At 45.2% G+C, this 27484-nt stretch overlaps 1 protein-coding gene across 2 annotated transcripts in view; it reads left to right on the forward strand.

The window, feature by feature from the left end:
* The first annotated feature begins 332 nt into the window (after window positions 1-332).
* Window positions 333-27484, forward strand: part of MTCL1 (microtubule crosslinking factor 1) — a 144025-nt gene continuing 116873 nt past the window's right edge. The window contains exons 1-3 of one of the 2 annotated variants that reach the window (XM_084848102.1): window positions 333-1834; window positions 22800-23024; window positions 24797-24955. In XM_084848102.1, the coding sequence (XP_084704228.1) occupies window positions 833-1834; window positions 22800-23024; window positions 24797-24955 (1386 nt within the window). In that variant the 5' untranslated portion in view covers window positions 333-832. The remainder of the gene's footprint in view (window positions 1835-22799; window positions 23025-24796; window positions 24956-27484) is intronic. The other variant, XM_084848101.1, reaches the window with a different exon arrangement.

Raw genomic sequence — 27484 nt, forward strand, 5'->3', positions numbered from 1 at the left:
GCTACTGCAGCAAAGGACTTATTTTTGTCAAGCAGTGAATATTACAGAAGTGTTTCGCCTGAAACAATACATCCTAATGGGTACAGAATTAAATTTCTACCCCCCCCCCACGCCCTAAGTTTACTATAGGCTGTAATCGGCACAGGAGCCCCAATAAAAACGCCCGCGGAGAGCTCTAGGAAAAAGCGGCTTGCTCCGAGAGCCGTTTGGCTGGGTGACAGTAGGGGAGGCTCATGCGCACAGAGGGGGCAGCGTCAGTACGGGAGACAGCAGCGTTTGCAGTTTTCTCTATTTCAGGAGCTGAAGCGAGGAGGAAAGAGCCTGGGAAGATCGGACGGCGCAGGAGGGGCGAGAACGAGGGATGGGAGGAGAGGATGGCTCGAGAATGATGAACGAAGGATGGTGTGCGCGCTAGCGAAGCGAAGCAGGAAGCCGGGAAACAGTTGCCCGCGACGGAGGCAAGGGAAAGGGAGTCGACGTTGCAGGCTGCAACGTTATGTTGAGCTGCAGCCAGCGGATTGGGAGGGTGAAAGAAGACTGCCGCCGACCGCGGTTTGTTTTTATGGGCGGCTGCGTGAATGTGCGTGTGTGCGTTTTTCCGATCGTGTTGTTGAACCAGACCAGCGCCGAGGGAAAAGTGCGCGATTTTTGGTGAGGAGGAAGCAGGAGTGATGAGAGAGCAAACGGGAAAACCAGAGGAAGCCGCTGTTGCTGCCGGGCTCTGCGCGGAGGATCGTCGCCCCCGCCGCGGTTGCTCCTCCGCTTGGGAAGCGCTCCAGGAGCCTCAAGTGTCCGCCACTCCTCGGCGGCGGCTGCTTCGCCAGCCGGGGCTATGGAGACTGTGAACGGCACCAGCCTCGGCGAGCCCCTCAAGCCGCCGCCGGCGCCGCCGCAGAGTCCCCACCACTCCTGCGCCGAGAAGAAGAGGCTCCACCGAGCCCCTTCCCCTGCCAGACCTTTCCTCAAGGATCTGCACGCCCGGGCGTCCCCCGCCAAACCCCCGCCGGCGCCTCCCAGGTCTCCCAGCTTGTCGGGCAAGGCGCAGCCCCAGCAGGGAGGAGCCCGTCCGCAGTCGCCGGGGCTCCTGGCCACCCAGAGCCGCCTCTCCCGGCGCAGCTGCGCCCAGGGCGTGAAGGCGGCGGCGGCCGGTCTCGCTGCTGGCGCGCCGGGCAGAGCCAGCAGCGCCAAGTCCGCCCTCTCGAGCAAGAAGGCAGCCCGGGCCCAGGAGCAGGCAGGCGGCAAGGCCGGCGGGAGGCAGCCCGGGGGCGAGGCAGGCGCAGGCCACCCGCCTGGCAAGAGCAGGAAGGGGAAGCGAGGCGCCCCCTTGGCCCAGCCGGGCTCCTGGGCCCCGGCCGCCGGGCTGGGCAGTGGCTCCGCCGGCAGGATCAGCCACACGGACAGCAGCTCCGACCTGTCTGACTGCCCCTCCGAGCCGCTCTCCGATGAGCAGAGACTGGCCCAGGCCGCCAGCAGCGACGCGGAGTCTGGCACCGGCTCCAGCGACCGGGAACGCGAGCCGCCGCCGCCGCCACCTCTCCCCCCGGGGCCGGGCGGCGCTCCCCAAAATTCCCTTCCCTCCGCGGACGCTTCGAGCAAAGGGCCGCCGCCGCCGCCTGCCTCCCCGAGAGCCAAAGGGGAGCCGCAGGGCGAGGAGGCGAGCTGGGGGAGAGCTCTGGAGAAAGCGGCCGCCAAAAGCGCCCAGCCTGCAGGGAGCGTCCGGCTGGGCGGCAAAGCGCCGCTGGTGGTTCCCCCCTGTGAGAGGCATCTGGTGGTAGACGAGGAGGAGCTGCTGAGGGAAATAGAGGAGCTGCGCTCAGAGAACGATTACCTCAAGGTAAATGGCGGGAAGCGGGGGGGGGGAGAAGACTGGGCCTGAGGGAACAGCTGGTGAGCCGGGGAGGTGGGGCGGCGGCGCTGAGGGGAAAGGCCGCTGGCTGAACTGCGGGCAACTTTCCCAAAGGAAGAGGCACCCAGGACAGGACACCGCCCGGAGCGCGCGGCATTTGGCCTGTGGAGCGTCGGTGGGAGGCTGAAGCCCTTCATCCCGCGCCGCGCTGGAGTAAAGGGCACTTTCTGGAAACGAGGGGGAACGGCTGGGAAGTTGCGGGCCACTTCGATGGGGGATGGAGGATGTGCTAGTGGTCCACAAGGGATTGGTTCCCTCAGGAGGAAGAGAGAGGCGCAGATGTGGCTCACTCTTCCACCACGTCTTCAGAGCAAGCGAGTTTGAACCTGGTGTTTCCAGCAGGATTTGGCTTAGGAGTTGTCCTTACTTAGAGGCAAAGTGCAATATGTTTACACTTGCAGAAACAGAAGGTACTGTATAATAAATTATTATGTGTAACGTAACTGAAATATGATCGTATCAAACTGCACTCAGACATGCGTATTCTTTTAAAATGGCTTTGATGGGTTGTTTTCTAGAATCTTGCAGGTCCGTAGCATAAGGTTGGACACTCCTCCTACCAAGACTTTATAATTCTGCGAAAGAGACTGTTCTGTAGAGTTGTTTGTGTGGGTATCTTCTCTGAGAGGGAAAATGCCCGGGTTTTTCACCTCAAGGATATGTTGTTGTGTGATGGAAGCTATTAGTGGTTGGTACTTGGATGCTGCAGGAGTATAAATGTATGTGGGTGGATTAGGGATGGGAAATGTCAATTTTCTCTTCAAATGCTTTTCAGCACATCATTTAGTGGTTATATGATGCTTTCACAAAGTGTGACCTCTAGCCCACTTTGAAGCACTATAAGAGCTTAGATTTAAATTTTTGGGAAAATGTAGTTTTGATGACAACAGTTTGGTAATTTAAAAATAGAATCTTCCATGACAAGTAGGAAGGTTGTTGGGATGAAACTTAGGCAGCCTGATCCTGTGCATGTTTGCTTCAAAGTAACTCCAACTAAGTTCAGTGGGGCTTACTTCCCAGTAATTGTGCTTAGGACTGTAGCCTTACTTAGGCTGCTGCAGGACAAACACAATCTATAAAGGATTATTGATGTTTTATTGTTGGCATCTGTGAGAGATTGTTCTCTGTGTATGTTAATTGTAAGCCACTTTTAAGATGTCTTGCACTAGAAATGGGTTATCAGTTACGTAAATATAAATGAAAAAATGAATTTAACAAAAACAATTGCAAGTAGGCATGGTGTTTTTTCCAAACACTTACGAGTTGCACCTGTAATGCAACTTATACCCCAGTCCTAAGCACAATTGCTTGGAAGCAAGGCCTGTTGACTTCAATGGAACCTGCTTCCAATTTAAAATGAGAGCACTGAATTACCTCTCAACTTTAGTGTTTTTAATTTTTTAATACTACTTAAATTCATTAAAATTGTATTAAAGAAATATGGCATCATAGTACAAGTATGTGGATGTTTGACCTTCTGCCAGCACTTTGCGGATCTCGGTGAAGGAGCACTATCCAAATGACCAATAAAGGCACTAATGTATATACTCTTATTTCTCTATAAAAGCCTGCTTTACATAGGCTGGGTGGGTGCAACACCAGCATTCTAAAAGCTGGCTAGGAACTACATAGAGCAAATACTAGAGCACTATTTAAACTGTATTTTTATCTACAATATTATTTATTTATTTATTGCATTTATATCCCGCCTTTTTTCCTCTTGCAAGGAACCCAAAGCGGCTTACAATATCCTCCTCCTCTCCATTTTATCCTCACAACAACAACCCTGTGAGGTAGTTGGGCTGAGAGTGTGTGACTGGCCCAGAGTCACCCAGTGAGCTTCCATGGCGGAGTGGGGACTAGAACCCGGATCTCCCAGCTCCCAGTCCAACACTCTCACCACTACATCACATTGGCTCTACAATATTATGAATTCTTTAATTATTATTGGATAAAATATCTGCTTTCAGGGAGATAATCTCTGCTTGCCTTTTAAAATTAACTTTTTATTAATAGTTCATAATACAAACTGAAATGATTAGAAAATAATGTAAGTTGATTTCAGTTTAATATGAGGATAGAAGATACAGCAGCTGTTTTTATATTCTTTATAGATCATATTTAAAGTATTGTTTATTTGTGAGAGAAATGACAGGTGAGAGATCACATGTGAATAATTATGGGCCTTTCTGAATATAGGGTTGTTAACACTGTTTATGGTAGGCCTTTAACAGCTGCTTGGCAGGCAAAAATTTAGCAGAGGATTTCTCCTGCCATGGACATTAAGTGGTAGGAAATCTTCCTATGCTAAATTTCTGCCCTCCAGGCAGCTGATAAAGGCACAGCAGGTCTAACAGAAAGGAGTTGGCAATCATCACTTAAAGTGTGTGTCAACTGTATTTGAGCCTTTATATTCTATTTCTGCAAGTCCCTTTTCAGTGCCAATAGTGTGGTATCCCATCCATAAATGGAGTGGGGAAAATGGAACACCATACAGACACCTTCTCACACACTTTTTTTTAAAGGATCTAAAACCTGTACTCTAGAGCAGGGGAAGGGAAGGAAAATCCTCCAAAGTATTATTTTTTTTAAACTATAAAGTTGTATGTATGTACATGTATGTGTGAGAATGTGTAGCCTTGTTTCAGTTTGCCATCGTAAAAAAAAGAAAAGTTGGATGAGTGGAGTTAGACTATTGAGGAGCTTCCAAAAAACTTAAAGGAGATCAGAAATAAGTTTTAAAATGGGTCTAAAATAGTGTGGGTGGGAGGGAATTTGTATCACAAGCTTATCACCACATCACAAACAAGATCTAACAGGTGCCAGAATTGCTCAAGCAACAAATGCATCATCTGGGAGAGATGTATAGCATTTTTCCAGGTACAAAAATACTGCAGTTTGAGTGCTGGTAAAAAAAAGAGAGAGAGAGAGAGAGAGAAGTTTATCTCCGTCAGAAATGCACGATAGCCAACCTTGAGTTAAGATGTGGGGTTGTACATAACAAATGGGAAACAAAAGTGCATTTATTGCACAAAAAATGATTGTGGGGGAAGGCCATTGGAGACATGTGGGAAGAACCTGGACAACAGAAAAGGATGAGATAAGGTAAAATGCTGAATGAAAGATTCCAGAATTACGGAATGTGGCACTCCTGTGAAGATTATATTAATGTGGCCAATATGTGTTTACTCCCCATCCCTCTTCTCTGATGACCTTTAAACTGAAAACTCCCAGTCCCAGTCCCAGCACAGCACCCCCACTCCTTCTGGGTTTCCTTCTCTGGAGGATGGGGAGATGCCCAGGAAGGAATGCTAGAGAGCCAGGGCACAGCAGTGGAGCAAAGCAGAAGTGGGCACCTTCATCCACTATGGGGCAGCCCCAAGGCCTGTGACATCCTGAACACCATCAGGCACAAGAACCTCTTCCCCTGGTTCTCACAGCAGATGCAACAGCACAGCTACTCATGCGCCCCCTCAGCAGTGCAAGGAGAAGTTGCATAGGCTCAAAAAGAAATTCAAGAAGTCCATCATGCACAACAGCCAGAGCAGGGTTGAGCCATACACCATGCCCTTCCGTGATGACCTCAACTGTATATTAAGTGACCGCCGGGACATCATGCCTGGATACACTGCGGGAAGTGGAGTCCTGCTCAGACAACCACTCCCTCCTGTTTGACAATGGGCCATGAGGAACTGCCTGGGCCACCTGCGACTCCTTGAGCCTGGGCCCCTTTCAATGTCTCCAGCTGTACCACAGGAAGATGAATACCAGCACAGCCAAGGGCAAGAGAATGCTTCCCTGCCTCTGCCTCAACCCCCCCAGGGTCTGCCTCACATCTGAGATGAGCTAGCCTGTGATAGCACCAGGCACCAGTAGCCCCATTTTCTTCACCCCTGTGCTCAGGAGAGACCCATGGGAGGGCACCTCACAGGCAGAGACAAGGCCACAGGTGCAGCACCATACAAGCAGGGCCCCTACCACCAGTGAGGCCATCTGTACCGCTTTCCTCAGACATGGCGATGCACCTGGAGCCAGACGTCGAAGAACTGCAGCCCTTGTGGCTGGTGGCGCAGAGACAGCTGAACAAGGAAGAGGAGCAGGAGAGGGCCCAACACAGCATCATGGACTTAGACCAAAGCTCAATGGAGTCCCTGACCCAGCCAGGGAAAGCCCTGCCAGACGTGGCGATATGCAGCTCCGACGAGTCAGTGCATGCAGGGATGGCTACCTCTGTCTTGATTAATGAGCATGCTATGGCAGAATGCACGGCTGCCCTGGACCACCAGACAGAAGCCCTGTGATTACTGACAGCAGCTATTCAAGGGGCAATGCACATGCAGCATAGGCCTGCACCGTACCTGGCATATCCTTACATGCCTCCTCGGCCATTTCTCCCCATGCCACCACATGGAGGTGGTGTCCCACAAATCTTCCTGCTGGATCCTGTCGGCAGCCCCACCTGTCCTGTGGTGGACAGACCACCAGCACAAGTAGACAACACTCGCTGCTGTTCCACATGAACAGGATGTCGCCTGGCAGAGAGGGATGTGGGGGAGGGGGCAGGAGAGGGCAGCTGGGCCCAGTAGTGCTGCTACTGGAAAGCACTCCCTGAGTAGTACCCCCTCGGAAGCTGCTTTGCTTCCTCTTGTACAGTATCTCCCTCTTTCTTTCCCAATAGGACAAACAAATTTATTTCTGCCAGGTGCACTTTCAAGGTCATGGCCAGCCACCAGTATGACAACAATGTTGTGGTTCTGGGGGGAAGTTTTTCTGGAGCTCAGGGTCTTTTTTCCACTTACTCTTGGCTGGCTTTCCCTGAGGCATGGATGCACCTGTGTGCTGGAGAACAGGACTAGCCACCCTTTGGCTGATGCTCATGGGGGTTAGGCACTGAATCAGGTTTATCCATTAATGAGGTTTGCTTAAGTAGAGGGGTGGGGGTGGGGGATGGCTGTCACAACTTGGAATATCAGCTGACATTGTTCTCTCAATGGTTGCCCACTCTTATCACCTTCCTCTTCTGCCCCTCCATTGGTCCTTCTCCTTTACACTAAACTATTGTGCTTGTCTAGGTGGAGATCCCATGTAATTTGCTTCCACCTCAAGCAGAGCGCAACTTGGTTCAGGGCTATGAGGGGACACCGCATTGCCATGAGGCATTTGCACTGCTTGTGGGATGCTTCCAAGCAACAGGGGAGATGGTGATGGTGGCATCTGTGGAAGAGCATGCCGGCATTGTGGGAATGGCCACCGCCAAAGACCTGTGTGAGCAGAGATGTGTCGTGCGTCACTGGGTCCTTCCGTGCACCGACGCCATATGGATGGAGATGCAGGACATGGAGGACTGGGATGATTCCCGCTTCAGGGGCACTTTCTGCATGTCCTGCAGAACCTTCGAGGTCATTGATCCAGTGCAGTGATCCATCCCAGTGACACTGTCATGTGCTGTGCATTTGGGGTGAAATGACACCTTGCCCTGATGTTGTACAAGCTGGCTTTCAGTGTGGACTACTTGCCCCTAAGCACCAACTTCAGGGTGGGGAGGTCCATCACCTGCGAAATCTTCAGAGAGATGGTGTGCATGTTGAATGAGTTGCATTTGTCTGATGTCATTAAGGTTGGTGACAAGAAGAAGAACCTAAAAGGCTTCCACAGCCTGAGCTTCCTGCGAGCCATGGGGGCCCTGGACATGTGCATTCTGCCTCCCTCAACAGGAGTGATGAGTACTACAACTGCAAGCGCTACTACAGCATGGTCCTGCAGGGGCTTGTGGACACCAAAGGGTGATTTCTGGATGCGTATGCAGGGCTGTCAGAGAGATGACACAACATGGCAGTCTTCTGGAATTCCCCCTTGGCAGACAAGCTGGCCAATGGGGACTCTTCACCAGCCTCCCTGTGAGCATGTGTGGCCTGCCCATGGGCCCCCTAATTCTCAGTGACCAGGTTTTAGTGCTGCAGCCATGGCTGATGTTGCCCTACCATGCTCCCAGTGTGCAAAGCAGAAGAACTTCTACTACTACCACAGCTGTGTAAGAATGCTGGCGGAGTGCATCTTTGGGTGCCTGAAGGTATGTTGGTGCTCCCTGCACACCCTTCTGGATATGGAGGAGGACATCGTGCCAGATGTGATAATCGCCTGCTGCATTCTGCACAACATCTGTGAGTTGAGGGGAGACGTTTTGCTGCAGGAGCATCCTGAGCTCCCAGGGCCAAGGGCAGACAAAAACACAATGCCCATTGATGGCAGGGGTCATGCCTGCCCACTCCAGCCCTTAACCCTGTGCCCATGAATGCTACTTGGACTGAGGTGAGAAGGGTGCGTGTAGCCATTGCTGATTGGATTTGGGCCCATTTCCCACTTGTCTCCTGTGACTTCCTCCCAACTGTGAGCATCCCTCCCCTCCATGCACTTCAGAGGCCCCTTCCCCATGTGCCATAGGACTGCACCTCCTTCTCCTGCTTCCTCACCCCCATCATCCCCATGGTGGCCCTCCCACACACGCCCATCTCTGAATGGATGCCACATAGTGCCTTAGCATTTGGATAGGCCTTATTAATCCATATCCGGCAGGCCCAGTATTGCATACGCCCAAGAAACTGCTTTGTGCACCAATAAAGCATTTATTTTCATCCTGTGCTGTTCCATTATTGGCAGCAAGGTGTGAGGGGGGGCGGCTGGCAGATGCTTGGGAAAGGGGAGTCGGGAGAGTGGAGTGGATGTAGGACTGGGAAGGGGAGGAGTGACCTGTTTATTTGCTGCATTTTCATTTCCACTGATGTGCACAGCAGCGACTTTCTCTAGTGGAGAATCACTGGCAGCTCAGTATGGGGGGGGCACATCTTTGCGGCCTCCATGCTAATTGGGTAGGGGTTGGTGGCCCCAGGGCTACTTTTCAGCTGTGCTGTGGGAGGGTCAGTGGGGCTTGGGAATCAGGCTCTGTAGGGGGTGGCGTTCATGAGCATGACACAGAGGGGGAGAGGGTTGTAGAGAAGTGGCCAGGGCTCCAGACTTGGGCTCTAGATGGAGGGCAGTGTTGGGAGTTCCCGGAGGATGATGATGGAAGGTAGGGGGTCAGGGAGAAGGGGTAGGTAGATGGCAAGGGGTTTGGGATGCAGCCTCTGCCAACACAGATGCCAGGGGAATTCTCAGCACTGGGGAGGTGGGGATACCGGGACAGTGGAACAGATTGCAATGGGAGGAACAGGGGTGGGAGCACAGGGACAGTGTGGCCTGCATAACCCACGGTCTGTTTTACGATTGCAGTCTAGCAACATCTGGCGGGCCACACATTCTCCATCCCTGTGGTAGAGGGCTGCAAACAAAGATGCTGAGTATTATGAAATGAATGTTGCTGTGGTCAGCACTTAGGTACTCTTGAATGCAGTGGGAGGGGGAAAAAGGAAGTGGAATGGTTAGGCCAAACTTAATTATGTCTACTGGAAAAGAACTGGGAGAGCATCTCACCCCACTTCAAGCACTGCTTGAATTAAAATGAAAGTATAGGAAGATACCCACCCACCCCAATTTAGGTAACTTTCTGCTCTCAGGTATTTGGTTTTGTGGTTAATCTAGCCTTGATAAAAAAGAAAAAGAAGGCAGGGGCAAGTAAGCTTCCTTTCTTCACTGAATCATATGGATAAAACAAAGAAAGCACCTACTCACTTTATCCAATTAAAGTCAGATTTCTCCATTCCCCAGTTTGAAGTGGAAAGAATGATGTTAGCACCACCCTATCTTCTTTATATATTCTATAACAAAAGCCATTAGTAGTTTAACATACTACTAACATTAAGCAGGTTCATAAGACCAAGAACAGCCATGATAAAAATGTCATTACAAAGGTATGGCTTAAATTTATTTCTCTTATGTTATATCTTCCCATCCATATATAGAAGTTACTGTTCAAAGTGTTACTGCATGATTTTTATGTGCTGGAACTTCCACAGGGTTTGTATTTACAATGCGATCTTTTGGCACAGCAGTGAGACTACTTTCAGACAGTTCTATAAATAAAAGAAACTGAGCTGATTGGGTAACCACAAATACTGTACCATTTGACTCTCCTTATGAATATAGTATTTCATGTCCAGATTAACAAAACCTTCAGTCTGTAGCCTTTTACTCACACAGGGAATTTCACCTGCAGAGGATTATGCCAGAACTGGGCCAAAACCAGTGGATTAAATGCAGGTAAAGTTTGAGAAAAGGAGAGTCCCCTTAATAATAATAAGGGTTGGAATTGTTATTTATAGAAGCAGCATAGTCCTGTAGTCCTGGTCACCAGTCTGGTGGTTCTTTTACAAGGCTGGATTAGTTCAGGGCCAAACTAGCCGTGAAATAGTAGCCTCATTTACCCTGTTTGCTTCCCAAACAGTGGTGTAGTGATAAATTCTGAAGTGCAGATGCTCATCATGACACTCCCCATATCCATGCCCCCAAGGAGAGGCCAAAAATGCAAGCAGCTGTTTGCAGGTCTTTTGTAAAGTTAATGGATCCTTACTACCCATTCAAGACTAAGTCACCCTAAAATACTTTGCATCAGAACAGGGATGGCTTGCAACAATATATTCTTGCTGGGAAAATCCATTCCCCACCCTCACCAGCTATTGTGAGGACTGCAACTAAGCTCAGAGGGAACAGGCAATTCTGAGGTAGTGGGGGTAGCAGATGATGTCAGTGTCCCTGCTCATCAAAAACTGCTGGTGCTGCATCCCTACAAACCCTGGCTCCACTACAACATTGATTTACAGTGAGGAGTCTAAAACTTTTATGAGAAAATGTACACATGGATAAGGAAAGATGAACCTTCTCCCACTTTGCCTTGCTGCCCTCCATCGCTTGCAGGACTTTTCTGCCAGCCTGGATCCAGATGATGGAGTGTAACAAGATAAGGGGTGTGTGTGTGTGTGTGTGTGTGTGTGCGTTTGTGTGCACGCATGGGAGGGAGCGTTCAGCTTCCCTCACCTGCATTCACATGTTATTATAAAAATAATTTAAAATTTATTAAAAATTGGGACATGAACAGGGCAGACTTGTGAAGAACAAATATGGTGGCCTTGACATCACCAGCGTGCCCCTCATTCATTTGGCTCAAAATGGCAGCTTAGGTATCACTGCTAGTGTAGCCTTCTTCTCTTTTAAACCAAGTGGATTTATTTGACTCGTAAGTGTATGTTGATGCCAGTTTGTCCCAGCAGTAACCTTCATTTATGCAGCAGATATAGAGATTTTTCAGGTATAATGATATTCAGGGCTTCCTAACATTGTATGAAGGAAATAAGGCACTTGAACTCATTACATAGGTTATGGTTGGTTTAATTTTCACCACTTCCCTGATTCACTTGTGAGGCTGTGTCACATTCTCCCTTCCTTCGTTCTCCCTTTCTTTGCAGTCAACACCCTCCAGGAAACAAAGCTTCCGGCCAACACTATTAGTAAATGACTAGCTTCTTTACAAATGCAGATTCCAGGAAACCCCAAGACTGCATAGAACCAGCTAATCCACACAGCTACAAATATTAATTGAGGATACGCAGTGGAAGTTAGAGACATTGCCAGCAGTCTGGGCATGAACTTCATGGCCAGACTTGCTTGGCAGGGATGCCCCTCTTTAGGCTGGCTCCCTCCTACATTGGCTTCCAAGAGTGGCCAATGTGGCGAAGCATCTGAGCCCTGCCCCTAACTTTTCCTGCTTTGCTCTGTGATGGACCTTAGCATCCCTCAAGTCATGCTGTTCGCTCTCCCTCCAAAACTTGAGTTCTCATGGTGGAGGAATGGAGCTGTTCAGGCTGGGCCATCTGTGTGTCAAGGTCTTGGGAAGAAAGTCTTGCCATATCTGAGCTCACTAGGGAGGGTGCCTCCCTCTGCTCTTGCTGTTCCCATTCTGGTTCTAAATCTGAGCTGCCAGATATCTCCACATGCTCAGATTCATTCCTGACAGGCTGATGGTATTATGGAATACCCAACCAGAAATATTCTGGGCTATTACTAGCCAAGACACTTTGTCTTTCTATGGTGGGTTGGGACCATACATGCATGCACACACATACATATATATATACACACACACACACACACACACACACTTCCCACCCACCCACGACATCTCACTACGCAGGGATGGGGAGGTTTAAACCTCTTCTCTTCTTGCTGAGACCAGGGGATAGGATTGCCAAGGGATCGTCTCTTCCTCCAGTCGTCCTCATCCAGATCACCACTAATAACAATGAGGAGATTGTAGGGATGTACGAAAATCACTTACCTTTCGGGGACTATGCTGATGGTGCGGGGGGGAGGTGTTCCGTCCCTCCCTCCCTCCCTCCCTCCCTCCCTCCGGAATCCTTGCCGGGTGGGGGGAGGCGCTCCATTCCTCCCCCCCCCCGGAATCCTGTCCAGCTGGCTGTGCTCCGCAGCAATTCTGTGGAGCCGCCGGCCGGCTCCGCCAGCAGCCGGACATCTGGCCGCTGGCTAGCAGGGACGCAAATGGCGGCGGCTGTAGCTGCCGCCGTTTGCGTCCCTGCAGTCAGCTGTGATAGGCTACGTAAATCTTTACGTAGCCTATCACGGCTGATTACAACAACAACAACACGCGTACGCAAATGGCGGCGCCCATGGGCGCCGCCATTTGCGTTCCTTATTTTGGCACCTCTTAGTCTACGTAAACATTTATGTAGACTAAGACGGCGAAAATAAGGGGAACGCAAATAGCGTAGCGTCTACGCTATTTGTGTTCCCCTTATTTTCGCCGTCTTAGTCTACGTAAATGTTTACGTAGACTAAGGCATGCCAAAATAAGGAACGCAAACAGCTGCGCCCATGGGCGCCGCCATTTGCGTACGCACGTTGTTGTTTTTTTAAATCAGCCATGATAGGCTACGTAAACATTTACGTAGCCTATCACGGTGTTTTTTTAAAATTTAGCCGTGATAGGCTACGTAAATCTTTATGTAGGCTATCACGTTTGTGTTTTTTTTTAAACTTGGAAATGGTGGTGGCGGCAGCCGGTCGGAAGACCGGCCTCCGCCGCCGAACCACCACCGGAACCGCTGCCGGAGCCGCCGCCGCCAGGAAGATCCGCCCCAAGTAAGTCCTGTCCCGGGGGGGGCGGGGGGGCCGGCCATTCCGCACCGATTCGGCCTCCCTGAGATTCGTGGCGAAACTTTCATACATCCCTAGGAGATTGTGATCTCTGCACTGGGATGGCTTGAAGTGGGGAGACCCTCTCCCAGCAAACCTGATCTAGATCACTCTATCTCTGCTGCTGTTAGCAGCAGGGAAACAGCAGTCCTGTTCTCTGCCCCCCTGCCCTGCTGATGGCTGATCAGCTGGGAGGAATGGAGAAGTGGGTGGGGCACCCTGGTGCTCCAAGTGCTGCACAGAGAGTGGCCAAGGGCCACACGCTGCCCGTGGGTTGCCCATATGTGTCTTAAGATCACAAGACTCACTGTTCATTAAATTAGGAATAGCTGATAGTTTATTTGGCTCTGAAGTGATGAATTTTAATTCTTAGACTGTCGTGAAGTCAATTGGTTCTCTATTCTCCCTTTTTAAATCTTCGTTTACATGGCCCCCAATTTTCACATGCACATCTCATTAGTAATTATAGTCTGTTCTGAGAGGGTGTCCACATTCTCCAGTTAAGGACTAATAGACTGACCAAGGACAGGGAAAGGATCCAAAAACCTCTGGCTACTGATTGATTTTGGTAAGAGCCCAAATAGTAGTAGTATGCTATTTCACTATTTCACTAACTTCACTTCCTTCTGTAAATCTTGATTACAAAATGGCATAGAATAGTCAACAAATGATCAATTTATCTAATTATTTCTTCTTCCAAGCACCTTTTAGTTCCACGATGTGGACAATGTTTTTCTTTGAAATATTCTTGGGGCATTTGTAACCTTCATTTTACACCCAGGATATTGGTATACCTGGCTTATGTCTCACTGAAGCCATCTCACTGGTCAGAACATGTAAAACTTCAAAGAATATGGGTTAAAACCCAGGGACAACTCATAGCAAGTATAACATGCACAAATTTCTGAAGAACAATGTCTTGTATTTGGAGTTATTCCTACTTAGAGTAGACCCATTGGCCTGTATTTGGGGTTATTCCTACTTAGAGTAGACCCACTGGCTTGTATTTGGGGTTATTCCTACTTAGAGTAGACCCATTGGCTTGTATTTGGGGTTATTCCTACTTAGAGTAGACCCATTGGCTTGTATTTGGGGTTATTCCTACTTAGAGTAGACCCATTGGCTTGTATTTGGGGTTATTCCTACTTAGAGTAGACCCATTGGCTTGTATTTGGGATTAGTCCTACTTAGAGTAGACTCATTGGCTTTATTTGGGGTTATTCCTACTTAGAGTAGACCCAGTGGCTTGTATTTGGAGTTATTCCTACTTAGAGTAGACCCATTGAAATGAATGGGGCTTAAGTTAGGCTAACATTGCCTTATGTCTGTAATCCTATGCACAACACTTTTGTATGAAATCACCAAATATTATGTATAAAACTACTGCATTTACATTATATATCATGGTGTGTAATGTATGATGCCTGCAGGGCAAGAATGACCTGAATTGATGGGGATTATTAGTAAAGCAAAGGCTATTCCTTACCTTTTGGGGGAGGGGGTGCCATACTCTTGCACCTAAAATGTATTAGTCATGGGGAAGAAGAGATTTACTTTAGCCATAGGCATTGGACTAATATGGAGCATTTATAAAAGCTGAGGCTGTCAGCTGCTGGAGCGAAAGATCAGCTTGGCAAACAATGGCTGTGGGTCTGTGGGTCTTGTTAGCCACAGCTGTGTGGCTCTGCTGAAATATAGCATTGTCCAGGGGAAGCAGAGTGGATTATTTGTATAATGTGACAGTCTGTGATTTCCATCTGTAGCTCTCAATAGATCATATTAATGTATCACTGGCCAGATGACTATTCCAACTGTTTAAAACTGTAGGAAATTTGAAAATGCTTTGACACTCTTAATAGCCCTGATTGTTTGAATTTATTTTAAATGCATAACCTTATAGAGGCATCCATTGTGTATAAATAATGCTACAAAATTGTGGATTCATAATAAATAAATACATTTATAAACATGTATATATAACTGGTACACATCACGATATGATGAGAAGATCACTGCGCATAGCTTAATTTAGGATTTTTCAAATGGAATAGAATTATTAGAAAAATTTATCGAGCTGAGAGATTAGTAGTTAAATGTTTCCTAGGACAAATATTAGTGCTCATTTATTTATTTATTTATTTAAGCTCATTTCTGGCCAAAGCCACCTGTTGTTCAAAACCTTTGAAGCCATTTAAGTAACAGAAACAAATAGCATCTTCTGCAGCAAAAGAGTGTTTTACATTTGCACACAGTCTCACACATTTTTAAAAGCTTTATATTTATCAAAAGTGAGAATTTCAACATGCTTTCTTACCCCATGTTTATTTTATTATAGCTTAGATTTAAATGTTAAGTTTTTAAATTGGATGTAAGTATTCCAAGTTAAGAACAATTTCAATAAATAAAACAGAAGAGCAACAATAGATCTACTGCTGCGGCAGTAGTTTGTATTTTGGGCATAGCAGATCTTCCACTTATTTTAATGTTAAGCTTCTCTCTGGCTTGACAATGGTTAAATATGAAACAGTGGAGACTTGGCCCCACTGCTCTGATCTCACCACAATTCCTTTGAATAGACCTTAGTTCAGTAGGTTTATCAAGGAAACATAGCAAAGAATCTGCCAAGTACTGCTGTTCTGCAATTTCCATTCATTTAAACAGGGTTTGAAGAGCAGCCCTGCAATTAAACAGAATTGCAGCTGTGCAGTAGCACTATATCAGGTTGATTGTCTAAAAGTATTGAGCATTTAGGTGGCAAGCCTGTGCCCAATTAGGCTTCAAAGGGACTAGGGTTCCCACCAAAGTACACTTATCAGGGAGTAAGCTCTATTGAAGTCAGAGGGCTTTTTCTCTGAGTAAACAAGCATAGGATTGAGCTGCACATATGTGTACCAGAAAGATGCAGGATTTCAGTCATTATTTCGATTTTACTTACTATCCTGAGATATCTTGATGGCCTAAGGATCATAGACACCACACTTTGTGAAGTATGCTCATGAGTGGAAAAAGGCTGTTAATGACATTTCCATACATAGGTTCCCAAAGTTAGACACCTATTGTAAGAACGTAAATAAAAGTGACCTAATTTCACTTTTTGTTTATTTGCAGTGATGCTGAGCAACCACATGTACTTACTGCCAAACCTAATCATTCCTTCTGTATTTAAAGGTTTACAACCAATCTTTATTTGAGTTACTGTAGTGGTCTAAATTTGGCCTCTCACATGAGGAATGTTTAGTAACATTAAGGCAGTGTTTCACTTTCTTGCAACGGGATTAACCAAGCATAGCCTTCTTCATGATCACGTAAAAACAGTGATAATGGAAAAGACAGTCGCCTGCCTTGCTCCTCTGTTGCTGTGAGGCCTCATTCACATGCACACATTAACTTGCATGTATACATATGTAATAATGAATGTGGGGCCACACTGACCTTCACCAGAGATGTGGTGTGCACACAGAAGATTTATACACTGTGCTGTAACAAAGTGGGGAATAGCTACTTTTAACATGGGGAAGTTAGCTCAAAAATTTATTGAACTCCAAGAGCATAGATTTTATTTTTACAGGTTTTTTTTTTTGTGCATGCATGCACACGCACGCACACTTCAAAAGAGAAAAATGGCTTTGTTAGCATACCAGCCTTCTAGCACATGGACATGTATACTAGTTCTAATAGGCCTAACATAATGATAGAGAAAGACGATGATTGGGGAATTAGCATTTGCCAGATAAGGAGTAGAAAGTGACACTATAGAAAAGGCAGGCCAGGGGATTGAGAACCTTTGCAACCAAAGGAAGCTTGAGTGCTGGTAACAGTGGTGGACCATGGGGGCAGAAATGGATAGATTTAGGAGGAAAGGGGAAGAAACAGAGCATAAGCAATTATAATTACCTGGCTTCAGAATAAGGGGAATCCAAAATACTTCATTTCCTCTTGTGTGCAAAGAGCTGGGGAAATGCTGTGGGCACAGACTACCCGCAGTTTTCTCAGCTTTAGTTATAAATTCAAAAATCAGGCAAAAGCCTTAAGTTGCTTAGGTGCTACTGCATACCCAAGTATCAAGCAACAGCCAAAAGGATAATATGGTACTGTTAGACTCCTTTCATATTGATGGCAATGATGGGTAGACCAAACAGAAGCTTAGCTGTTATTAGGGATCCAAGAGCCACCACAGTTTGGTTTATGAATAGAACTCTGATTGAGAGACATAAAGATGGGGTTTCTCCTTAGAATTCTCAATAAGCTTTAAAATAGTTGGCTTGAGACCTTTAGGAGATGTTCACCTATGCTTTAGGCTTCTTACTGGACAATCACTACCCTTGGACTCAAAACTGACAACTCATGCATAGGTCGCAGTCCCTTGGAAATCACAAAAAATAGGTGTAGGGAACTCACTGGTTGTGCTAGATTATGCATGGAACCCAACTTTGGACTCAATGGACTCTTTTCCAGGGGGCAAAGTTTTCTCTCTGGGTATAAAAGGGAAAACCACTAAACCATTCAGGTATGACCTAAATCATATCCCTGATGAATATACAGTGGAGGTGAGGAATAGATTTAAGGATTAGACCTGATAGACAGAGTGCCTGAGGAACTATGGACGGAGGTCCGTAACATTGTTCAGGAGGCAGCAACGAAATCCATCCCAAAGAAAAAGAAATGCAAGAAAGCCAAGTGGCTGTCTGAGGAGGCTTTACAAGTAGCTGAGGAAAGAAGGGAAGCGAAAAGCAAGGGAGAAAGGGGAAGATATATCCAACTGAATGAAGAGTTCCAGAGAATAGCAAGGAGAGACAAGAAGGCCTTCTTAAATGAACAATGAAAAGAAATCGAGGAAAACAATAGAATGGGAAAGACTAGAGATCTCTTCAAGAAAATTGGAGATCTAAAGGGAACTTTTGTGCAAAGATGGGCATGATAAAGGACAAAGAAGGCAGGGACCTAACAGAAGCAGATGAGATTAAGAAGAGGTGGAAAGAATACACAGAAGAACTCTACAGGAAAGATCTGAATGTCCCTGATAGCCATGATAGTGTGGTCACTGAACTTGAGCCGGACATCCTCGAGAGTGAAGTCAAGTGGGCCTTAGGAAGCATTACTAACGACAAAGCTAGCGGAGATGACAGTCTTCCAGCTGAGCTATTTAAGATCCTAAAAGATGATGCTGTTAAAGTGCTGCACTCAATATCCCAACACATTTGGAACACTCAACAGTGGCCACAAGACTGGAAAAGGTCAGTTTACATTCCAATTCCAAAGAAGGGCAACGCCAAAGAGTGTTCAAATTACCGCACAATTGCGCTCATTTCACATGCCAGCAAGGTTATGCTCAAAATCCTACAAGCTAGGCTTCAGCAGCATGTGAACCAAAAACTACTGGAAGTACCAGCGGGGTTTCGAAGAGGCAGAGGAACTAGAGATCAAATCACCAACATTTGCTGGATCATGGAGAAAGCAAGAGAATTCCAGAAAAACGTCTATTTCTGCTTCATGGACTACGCTAAAGCCTTTGATTGTGTGGATCACAACAAACTGTGGCAAATTCGTAAAGAGATGGGAGAACCAGACCACCTTACCTGTCTCCTGAGAAACCTGTACAAGGGCCAAGAAGCAACAGTAAGAACCAGACATGGAACAACTGATTGGTTCAAAATTGGGAAAGGCGTACGACAAGGCTGCATATTGTTGCCCTGCTTATTTAACTTATATGCAGAGTCCATCATGAGAAACGCCGGGTTGGATGAATCACAGGTCAAAATTAAGATTGCTGGGAGAATCATCAACAACCTCAGATACGCAGATGATACCACCCTAATGGCAGAAAGTGAAGAAGATCTAAAGAGCCTCTTGTTGAGGGTGAAAGTGGAGAGTGCAAAAGCTGGTCTGAAACTCAACTTTAAAAAAAACTAAGATCATGGCATCTGGCCCCATCACTTCCTGGCATATAGAAGGGGACGAAATGGAAGCAGTGACAGATTTTATTTTCTTGGGCTCCAAGATCACTGCAGACGGGGACTGTAGCCATGAAATTAAAAGACGCTTGCTCCTTGGGAGGAAAGCTATGGCCAACCTAGACAGCATAGTAAGAAGCAGAGACATCACCTTGCCGACAAAGGTCCGTATAATCAAAGCTATGGTTTTCCCAGTAGTAACGTATGGCTGTGAGAGCTGGACGATAAGGAAGGCTGAGTGCCGAAGACTTGATGCTTTTGAACTGTGGTGCTGGAGAAGACTCTTACGAGTTCCCTGGACTGCAAGGAGGTCAAATCAGTCCATCCTAAAGGAAATCAACCCTGAGTGCTCATTGGAAGGACAGATACTGAATCTGAAACTCAAATATTTTGGCCACCTAATGTGAAGAGAAAACTCCCTGGAAAAGATCCTGATGCTGGGAAAGACTGAAAGCAAAAGGAGAAGGGGACAGCAGAGGATGGGATGGCTAGATAGCATCACCAATGCAATGAATATGAACTTGAGCACGCTCCGGGAGAGAGTGGAGGACAAGAAGGCCTGCCGTGCTATGGTCCATGGGCTCATGATGAGTCGGACACGACTTAATGACTGAACAACAACAAATAAAGGGAAATGGATCTCTCTTGGAACATGAGGTAGGAGAGCAGGGGACTCTGGCCCTGGAAACAGAGTAGGTGCCAGAGAAGACTGGAGAATAATGCTAAGAAAAAGGCATGAGGAAGAATATTAAAGTCAATATGGACCCCAGCTGAGACACACCACCCTCAGGAATGCCCAGGCAGAAAGACTGAACATCAACTGCCTGAACTCCAAGGCAGTTACAGGGTTTGCAACAAAGAGCTCAATGGCTCAGAGGCTGGACCCAGGATGAATCAAAACAAAGAGAAGAGTAGTTTGGCTTTGGGGAGTGAAAAGAAACTCAGGGAGGTTTCTGGGTTGGTTTATATCCAGTCAGCTATACATGGCAGCATAGTATAGTTTCAAAACAAAAAGTTATCATTAGGGTAATCCAAATGGTATATGAACCCGTTGACCAGTTGAGCAGGTGCAGAGACTTCAGTACTGAGCCAGATTTCCCATCTTGGCTCCGCACTGGCCAGTTCAAAAGTACTCTTGTGGGTTTGTCGGTAGGTGGTGACATAGGAATCAGGCAGGCATTTCCATGAATCCTTGGCTACAGGTAGCAACTTCCTTCAGTTAGTGGAAGAAGCATGTACACACTGGCTCCTGCCCCTCTGTGTTGTTGACAGCCTTATCAACATCCCTGACAGCTTTCCAGGCTGTTTCTTCTGGAACCAAAATGAGTCAAGTTGTCAGGGTAATGCTGAGTGCCAAGCACCAAATAAATTTGTCCAGAGAGCTAACATGTCTGAGCTCCTTTGTAACACCTCCTGTCCCAACTTGTATGATTTGGGGACACATACAAGCCATTCCTCGATGCCTCTGGAATGTTGGGTCAGGACTGTAGATGGAGGGGCTGTGGAAGAGAAGAGGTTGGTTTCCTTAGGGCAGTCTTCCACAACTGGTGTCCTCCAAGTGTGATGGACTACAACTCCCATCATGCTGCATGTGGGAGCAATGGAAGTTGTAGTCTAACACACTTGGAAGGTACCAGCCAGATTGGGGAAGGCTGCCTTAGGGGAAGAGTTTATTAGACAGTTGACACCCTCAGAAAGATGAGTGCAGATTATAGTGACATCCTCAGTGGACTGAGATGTTAAGATAGAATTTGAAACTATTCATATTTATACCCCTTAAGAAATCCTTTGTTCTATGCTACACATGTTAAGATATGTGCAAGCCATCGAGATCTGGAAATTTCAAAAGCTTGCACATTTTTTGTGATCTTTTGGTTGGCCTAATAATTTTAGCAGCATTGCTATTCGCTATTTGGTGGAAACCAGCTTTAAAATGTAACTATTATAGTTATAAGTCTTCATTTTGGGGATATGTCTATGTTTTCCATTCTGAAATATTTTCTCTGTTATGTTCTTTGTTTCCTATGTGAAACTTGGGTATTTATATAGATATTTATCTATATATCCATCTACTCTCCACACCCGACTCATTGACATGGACTTGAATGTTGTGTTATTTGAAAAACATCCAGTAGCCTAAACTACTTGGTTTTGATGCTCTTTAAAAATGTTTTATTCTCTTCAAAAAAGGTAATACACTTCAGAATTGAAGATACAGAAGTCTTTGTTGGGAAACTATGGGAGAACTGCTCTTACTCCTGCTTTCCATCTTCGGTTTTCTTTTTGAACATAGAACTAAGTTAATAATAGAATAGTTGAGTCTCTGGAGTCACCATCCAGCAAGTTAATGGCCTATACACTGAGCCTGAAAACCTACATATAAAAGTTTTAGCTTAAGAGATTATTTTAATGAGAATGACAGAGTTTGTAGAATAGTAGCCTTATTCTGCGCTAAAAGTAATTTACTATTTTGTAAGGCATAGCACCTGAGTTCTCAGAAAGCATAGTCAGGCTGCAATTGTATGTCCACCTACATGGATTATCAGGTTTCATTTTGTTGTCCACTCAGTTTGTGGATGAATGGACAACAGTTTCGTGGATTGTCAGGTTTCGTGGATTGTCTGCTTTTCATGGATTGTCAGGTTTTGTTCTGTTGTCCACTCATGGACAGAATCAGAATAGTTTTTAGGGATGTATAGAATTTTGTTTCTGTTTGCAAATGTGCATTTGAACTAATGCACACTTGCGCAAATCCCCCCTCCCCCAGTAAAAAAAACTGGTCCAAATGTCCATGGAATCTGCATGACTTGGAAAAAGCCAGTCTGCTGCAGAATCTGCATGTACGTTTCATAGAAATCTGAACTCAATCGAATAAGTTGTGGATTTCTGTGACATCTGTACTTGGGAGTAAGCCCTATTGAACTCAGTGGGATTTACTTCTGAGTAGACATGTAGAGGATTGTGCTGTTAGTATAGTTTGAATCTGAAAGCTGGAAGATTCCAAGGAAGGTGTAACCTATTTTCCTTTCCTGGTGGCACAAGTGTGTGTGTGTGTGTGTGTGTGAGAGAGAGAGAGAGAGAGAGAGAGAGAGTATAACAGCACAGTAAAATAGGAAGTTTCAAGTCTGTATAAATTAATCTTTCAGCTTTATATATATAGCTTTTTGTTTGGAAGCAGTTATATGTTACTTTAAAGCACTAACAAGGTAGACTATGGGTGGGGTCCTCATGGCTCCACGGGCTGCACTGGAGGTGGTCAAGGGCTACATACAGCCTGTGGGCTGCAGGTTGTGCATCCCTACATTAAACGGTAAAAGGTTCACGTTGCATAAATTCCATGGTAGTGTATAGTATAAAGTCTGATAATCAGAGAAACAGGCTGGCACTTAAGTTTCTTCTGTTAACACATACAAATAATCTAAGGTAATAGTTATGCAAATCTCATTTTAGTTCCCAGCTGAAAGAAAAGAATGATGGGGTCTACACTTCTAGGAACGAGATCTCCTCATCCTTCATAATTTCATAACTGCCATGGCAATTGAAATGAACACAACAGCAATTAATTATATACAATTGAGTATACTTATAACATTGCTGTTCTCATTATTTCTGAAGCTGCAAGTTGTAATTGGTATCAAATTGTTGACATTGTTTGCAACATCATTTCAGTGAGACACTTCCCCTGAGCTCCATGGTGAATGAAGATGGTGCAACAGCTGTGCATGCTAGATTATTCCCATCATGTCTTGGGGTGGGGGCAAGATAAACCTTTGGATATCTGACAGTGTTCTGGGTTATGGCAGGATGAGCTGGATGAACTCCGGGCTGAAATGGAAGAGATGCGTGACAGCTACCTTGAAGAAGATGTTTACCAACTGCAGGAACTTCGGCGAGAGCTAGACCGTGCAAACAAGAACTGCCGCATTTTGCAATATCGTCTCAGGAAAGCAGAGCAGAAAAGCCTGAAAGTTGCACAGACAGGTCAAGTAGATGGTGAATTAATTAGAAGCTTAGAGCAAGATCTAAAGGTAGGTGAAGCATTTATGCATAATGGCATCTCAGTCAGCAATGGAGTCCTGTGCATGCTTCCAAAGTCCCATTTTCTGTAGCCAAATGTAGAATTCCATGTGTATCTGGCTTCTATATTGTCTCCAATATAGTTAGATAAGTAATTAATAAAAGCCTGTGAAATGTCACAGGTATGTATGGCTGTTTGGATGAATAAGGGTTTCTGTGGCAGCAGTCTAGTGCAGGCAGTTTCTAAAGGAATGGAAGCTCTTGCTGGTCATATAAGCTGCCATTACAGCTGCAAGAAGGAGGAGTAAGGCATGCCCTGAAGAACTGACTGGCCTGTTCCTCAAGTACTCATCAATAAAAGTTCTGAGATGGAGGTACTACAGAACACAGGTAATGGCATCACATTTGATGTGACAGGGCATATTTGAATACTCTTTCAGTCACTTCAGAATTTCCCTGCAAAGTCCCTGCTAGTGAAAAACCAGCATGTCATAAAGAAGTGTAAGTCACAAACACCTCTCACCTGAGGTGCTAGCTTTCTGCCAGCAGGGAGCTTTCGCTATGAAGGAGCATTTGCTTTTGCCATCCCCCATCTGCATTCTGAAGTGATTAGTCCCAGAGGACTGTGTTACAATGTAGTTTTAGGATACAAAATTGGGCCATGTTTCCTACAACCTTAGCTGCAAATTCCTTGATTGCTCTACATTTGCTGAATATGCATTGCATATTGAATAAAAATCATGTGTGTGAAACAAGTTCCTCAGATTTATTTATTTTTTGCTATACGTGGGCAGTATCCTATATTGCTGCTATGCCTCCACTTGTTCTGCTGTGCTAGCGAAACGGACTGTTAGTGCAACAAGAATTCGCAGTTCCTAAAATAAGCACGGAAACTAGTGGCAACACTCATTTCCCAAACAGGGCAGATAAGTGGAGCTCCCTTCTGAGAGTTCTGCTGATCTGTGCTATTCCAGAAGTGAATGTTGCCACACATTTCTGGTCTTTTCAGGAACCATTGCTTCCTATTGCATGAGTGGTCTGTTCTGCTAGCACAGAGACAGTACAGAGGCCCATTGTCTCTTCTCTATATACCCAGTCTGTAATAAAAGAAATGTGTGTTTTGTTCATTGGTTTAAAAATAATTAAACATGGAAATACCATTTATAAACAGAAAGTTTCATCATAATAAAACTGTTATCCTAAATCTGGTTAATGAAATAATATAGTATGTAACACCACAAGACCCTAAAATTGTCTTATGCCATATAAAAAACTCTTATGCTATCCGAAGGATATGGTCATTGATCTTGAAATGACTGTAAATTTGCTTACAATTACTAAGATGTGTATTAACTAGAAGAAAGTTGCCACTACATCAGCTTCAGAATGCCATGGTAGAATTTGGAATGTAGAAATGTTTATTGAAATTGATTTATAGGAGATCATCTTCTGGACAACAGAGCTTATTTGCAATGTTTTGGAATAACTAATTTCAAGATAATATTTGGCCACATGTCTTCTTTTGTTGTTACTGTAATGTTTTTGACTATACATATATGCACCTTAGATTCTTATGGATTGGAGCCATCTTTTCTCTTGAACAGAGTTCCACTCAGGCTGCTCTAGCCAGCGTAAAGGGAGGGAGGCATTCGTCAATTCCCACTCCCCCTTTGCAGCTTGGATCCAGTGCTCTGGATCCACGCCTATATTTTTATTTTCTGTTCTGATAATGAAAAGGTTTTTAAAAAAACAATTAGGTATGTTTGTGTACTCTTTTAAATAGGTAGCCAAAGATGTATCTGTAAGGCTCCACAATGAACTGGAGAATGTGGAAGAGAAGCGTGTTAAAGCAGAGGATGAAAATGAAGTCCTTCGTCAACAAATAATTGAGGTGGAAATATCCAAGCAGGCATTGCAAAATGAGCTGGATAGACTGAAAGAGGTAAGTGGCAGCCTTAAATAGATAACAAATGAGAGCCTTGGTGGGTAAAGAAAAGTGCAATGCATTTAAAATAATGATCACTAATAATATCATTCCAGCCACTGAAATAGCTGACATTGAATATCAGTGAGTTGGCACAGATATAACACTAAGCCATAGTTTAGCATTACGAAAATAGGCCTAATCTCTCCCTGAGGTTGCACGCTCCCCACTTCCCCTCCAGTGTGGCTGTGAGAAGGAATATGGAAGTTTGTATTTCTTTTTTTAACATTTACCTCAGCTTGCCATGTTGTCTGAATTTGGACAAATTCTAGTTAATCTTAATCATGGTCTAAAACAGACATTACTTTAAATCTGTGTGTAGCAGCTACATCTTTTTTTGTTTCATTTTTACTCTAGAATAGGTGCAAGGGACCTGATACGGACTGAGACCCTAGTGTGTGAGACAGGGGGCTTTTAAGATCTGGATTGGACTCCCTGCATCTCCTCTAGAGTACAAATGAAAAAAAGACATCACTGCTATGCACAGATTTAAAGTCATGTGTGCTTTGGCCCTATGGTTAGTGGAAGCAACACAACTTCAAATCATGAGCTGACATTCAGTGCCCTGCTGGCAGAAGGGAGTTCGCATAAACTGACTTCCATACTCCCTCTTTCACAAGCACTCCCCAGAGCCCCTCCCCCCAAATGCTACACAGAGGGTCAGGGGATCCTCCTGAATGGCGTGGATATGGTATGGGAGAACATCAAACAGTGGCACCAACCAAGAGCAGAGGCAGCTGGTTTTGACCAACCATTGTTAAAATTAATCACAGTTTAGAGTTCGGACAACATGCTAAACTGCGGTTAATTTAAAATGTAAGCAGAAATATCCAAATGCCTCCTCACAGCCATACTGTAGTGGGACGGGTAGACTACACTTGTTCTTGTGTGAACACAGCCAATGTCTCCAAAACCTTGTTTTTTCCCTCTGTCCTGGAGCATCCATAATCTAGAAACCCAATTTCTGATTTATTTATTTATTACATTTATATCCCACCTTTTTTCCTCCTTAAGGACACCACCATGACATACATAATCCCCCTCCTCTCCATTTTAGTCTCACAACAACAACTCTGTGAGGTAGGTTGGGCTGAGAGTCTGTGACTGGCCCAAAGTCACCCAGTGAGCTTCCATGGCCAAGTGGGGACTAGAACCTGGATCTCCCGACTCCCAGTCCAACACTCTAGCCACTAGACCATACTGGATTCATGGTTCATCTTGTGCACCAGGGAGCTACATGCCTCTTACTGCATGTAAGGTTTGTGGCCTGGTTGTCCTTACTAGATCAGAATATGTTCCTTTGATGTATGTTTTTGTGAAGTTAGGAAGTTCTGTATGTTATCTAATTTTCCTATGGTAGGACTAAATCTGGGGGATTTAAGACAGAGATGTTAATTGACCCATGTGGGGCTAAGCCTCAGTTTAATTCCTCACTGAAATCTGTGGAGATGCTGCCAAGCATAAGAGACACTGATTTTATGTACAACTGTATTTTATATTTGAGGAATAAAAGGGTTTCTTACACAGCTGGCCATTCAAACCTTGCTCTTTTATTTGGCACCTAAATAATTATAATATTGAAAATAAAAATGATGCGAAGAAAGATGGTGGTTGTGTGCGTTGATGAAAAAAGTTGAAACCAGTCATAATCCCTCATCACTGCATACTCTGAGATAGTATAGCAACAACTCTGTTCTTGTGCCAGCACAGATCATGTTGGCAAACTATAGCCTTGGATCATTTTAAAACCAGATTGACATAGAACATTTAAACATAATGAGGTAAGACACTTATCCTCTGAGCTATGTTCAGATTTAGAAACCAGGCATAATTACGCATTTATTTTAATCTTTCAAACAATACTTGTACCACACCACTTGTTTCTGTTTTATAAGTTTGGCAAAAAAAACCATACCGGCTCAATCCTATACACACTTAGCTTTATGTAAGCCTCCTTCAATCAGTGGGACTTACTTCTGAGTAGACATGTATAGGATTGTTCTGGTAATTTCTGTGAGGACTTGGGTTACAAGAAAATCTGGATTTTGCTTTAATTTGTATCAAGAGACTTGAAAATGCAATGTTTTTGATACTTCAGCTGTTGGTGTATTCAGTTCTGCTGTTACTGTTTTTTGTTTTGATTTGCCACATGGCATAACAAGTATATATTAGAAATACCTTGCCAAAAATACTAAATAGTCTCGAGTCTGTTTATCTGAAATATGTCCTTGCCTCTTAACCTTAATTTCAGAGGCAGCATACATCTTTAAAATAAATATAAAACCAAAAACAAATAAATAAACCAACAACAGTAGAGACAGACAGCAGTTAAAAAAATGTAAACACCATAAAGTCAATGGTTGTTCATGACTAACTTAAGTCCTATTGATTTCAACGGGTCTACTCTAAGGTCCTGTTCAGACATAATGTTAAACCATGATGGTTGAGCATTTTGAGCTAACTATGATGGCCTAGCGTGTTGTCTGT

This window comes from Heloderma suspectum, chromosome 4 (assembly GCF_057233095.1).
Source record: "Heloderma suspectum isolate Gila_16-S chromosome 4, 16-S_ref, whole genome shotgun sequence".
In the NCBI taxonomy this organism is placed as follows: domain Eukaryota; kingdom Metazoa; phylum Chordata; class Lepidosauria; order Squamata; family Helodermatidae; genus Heloderma; species Heloderma suspectum.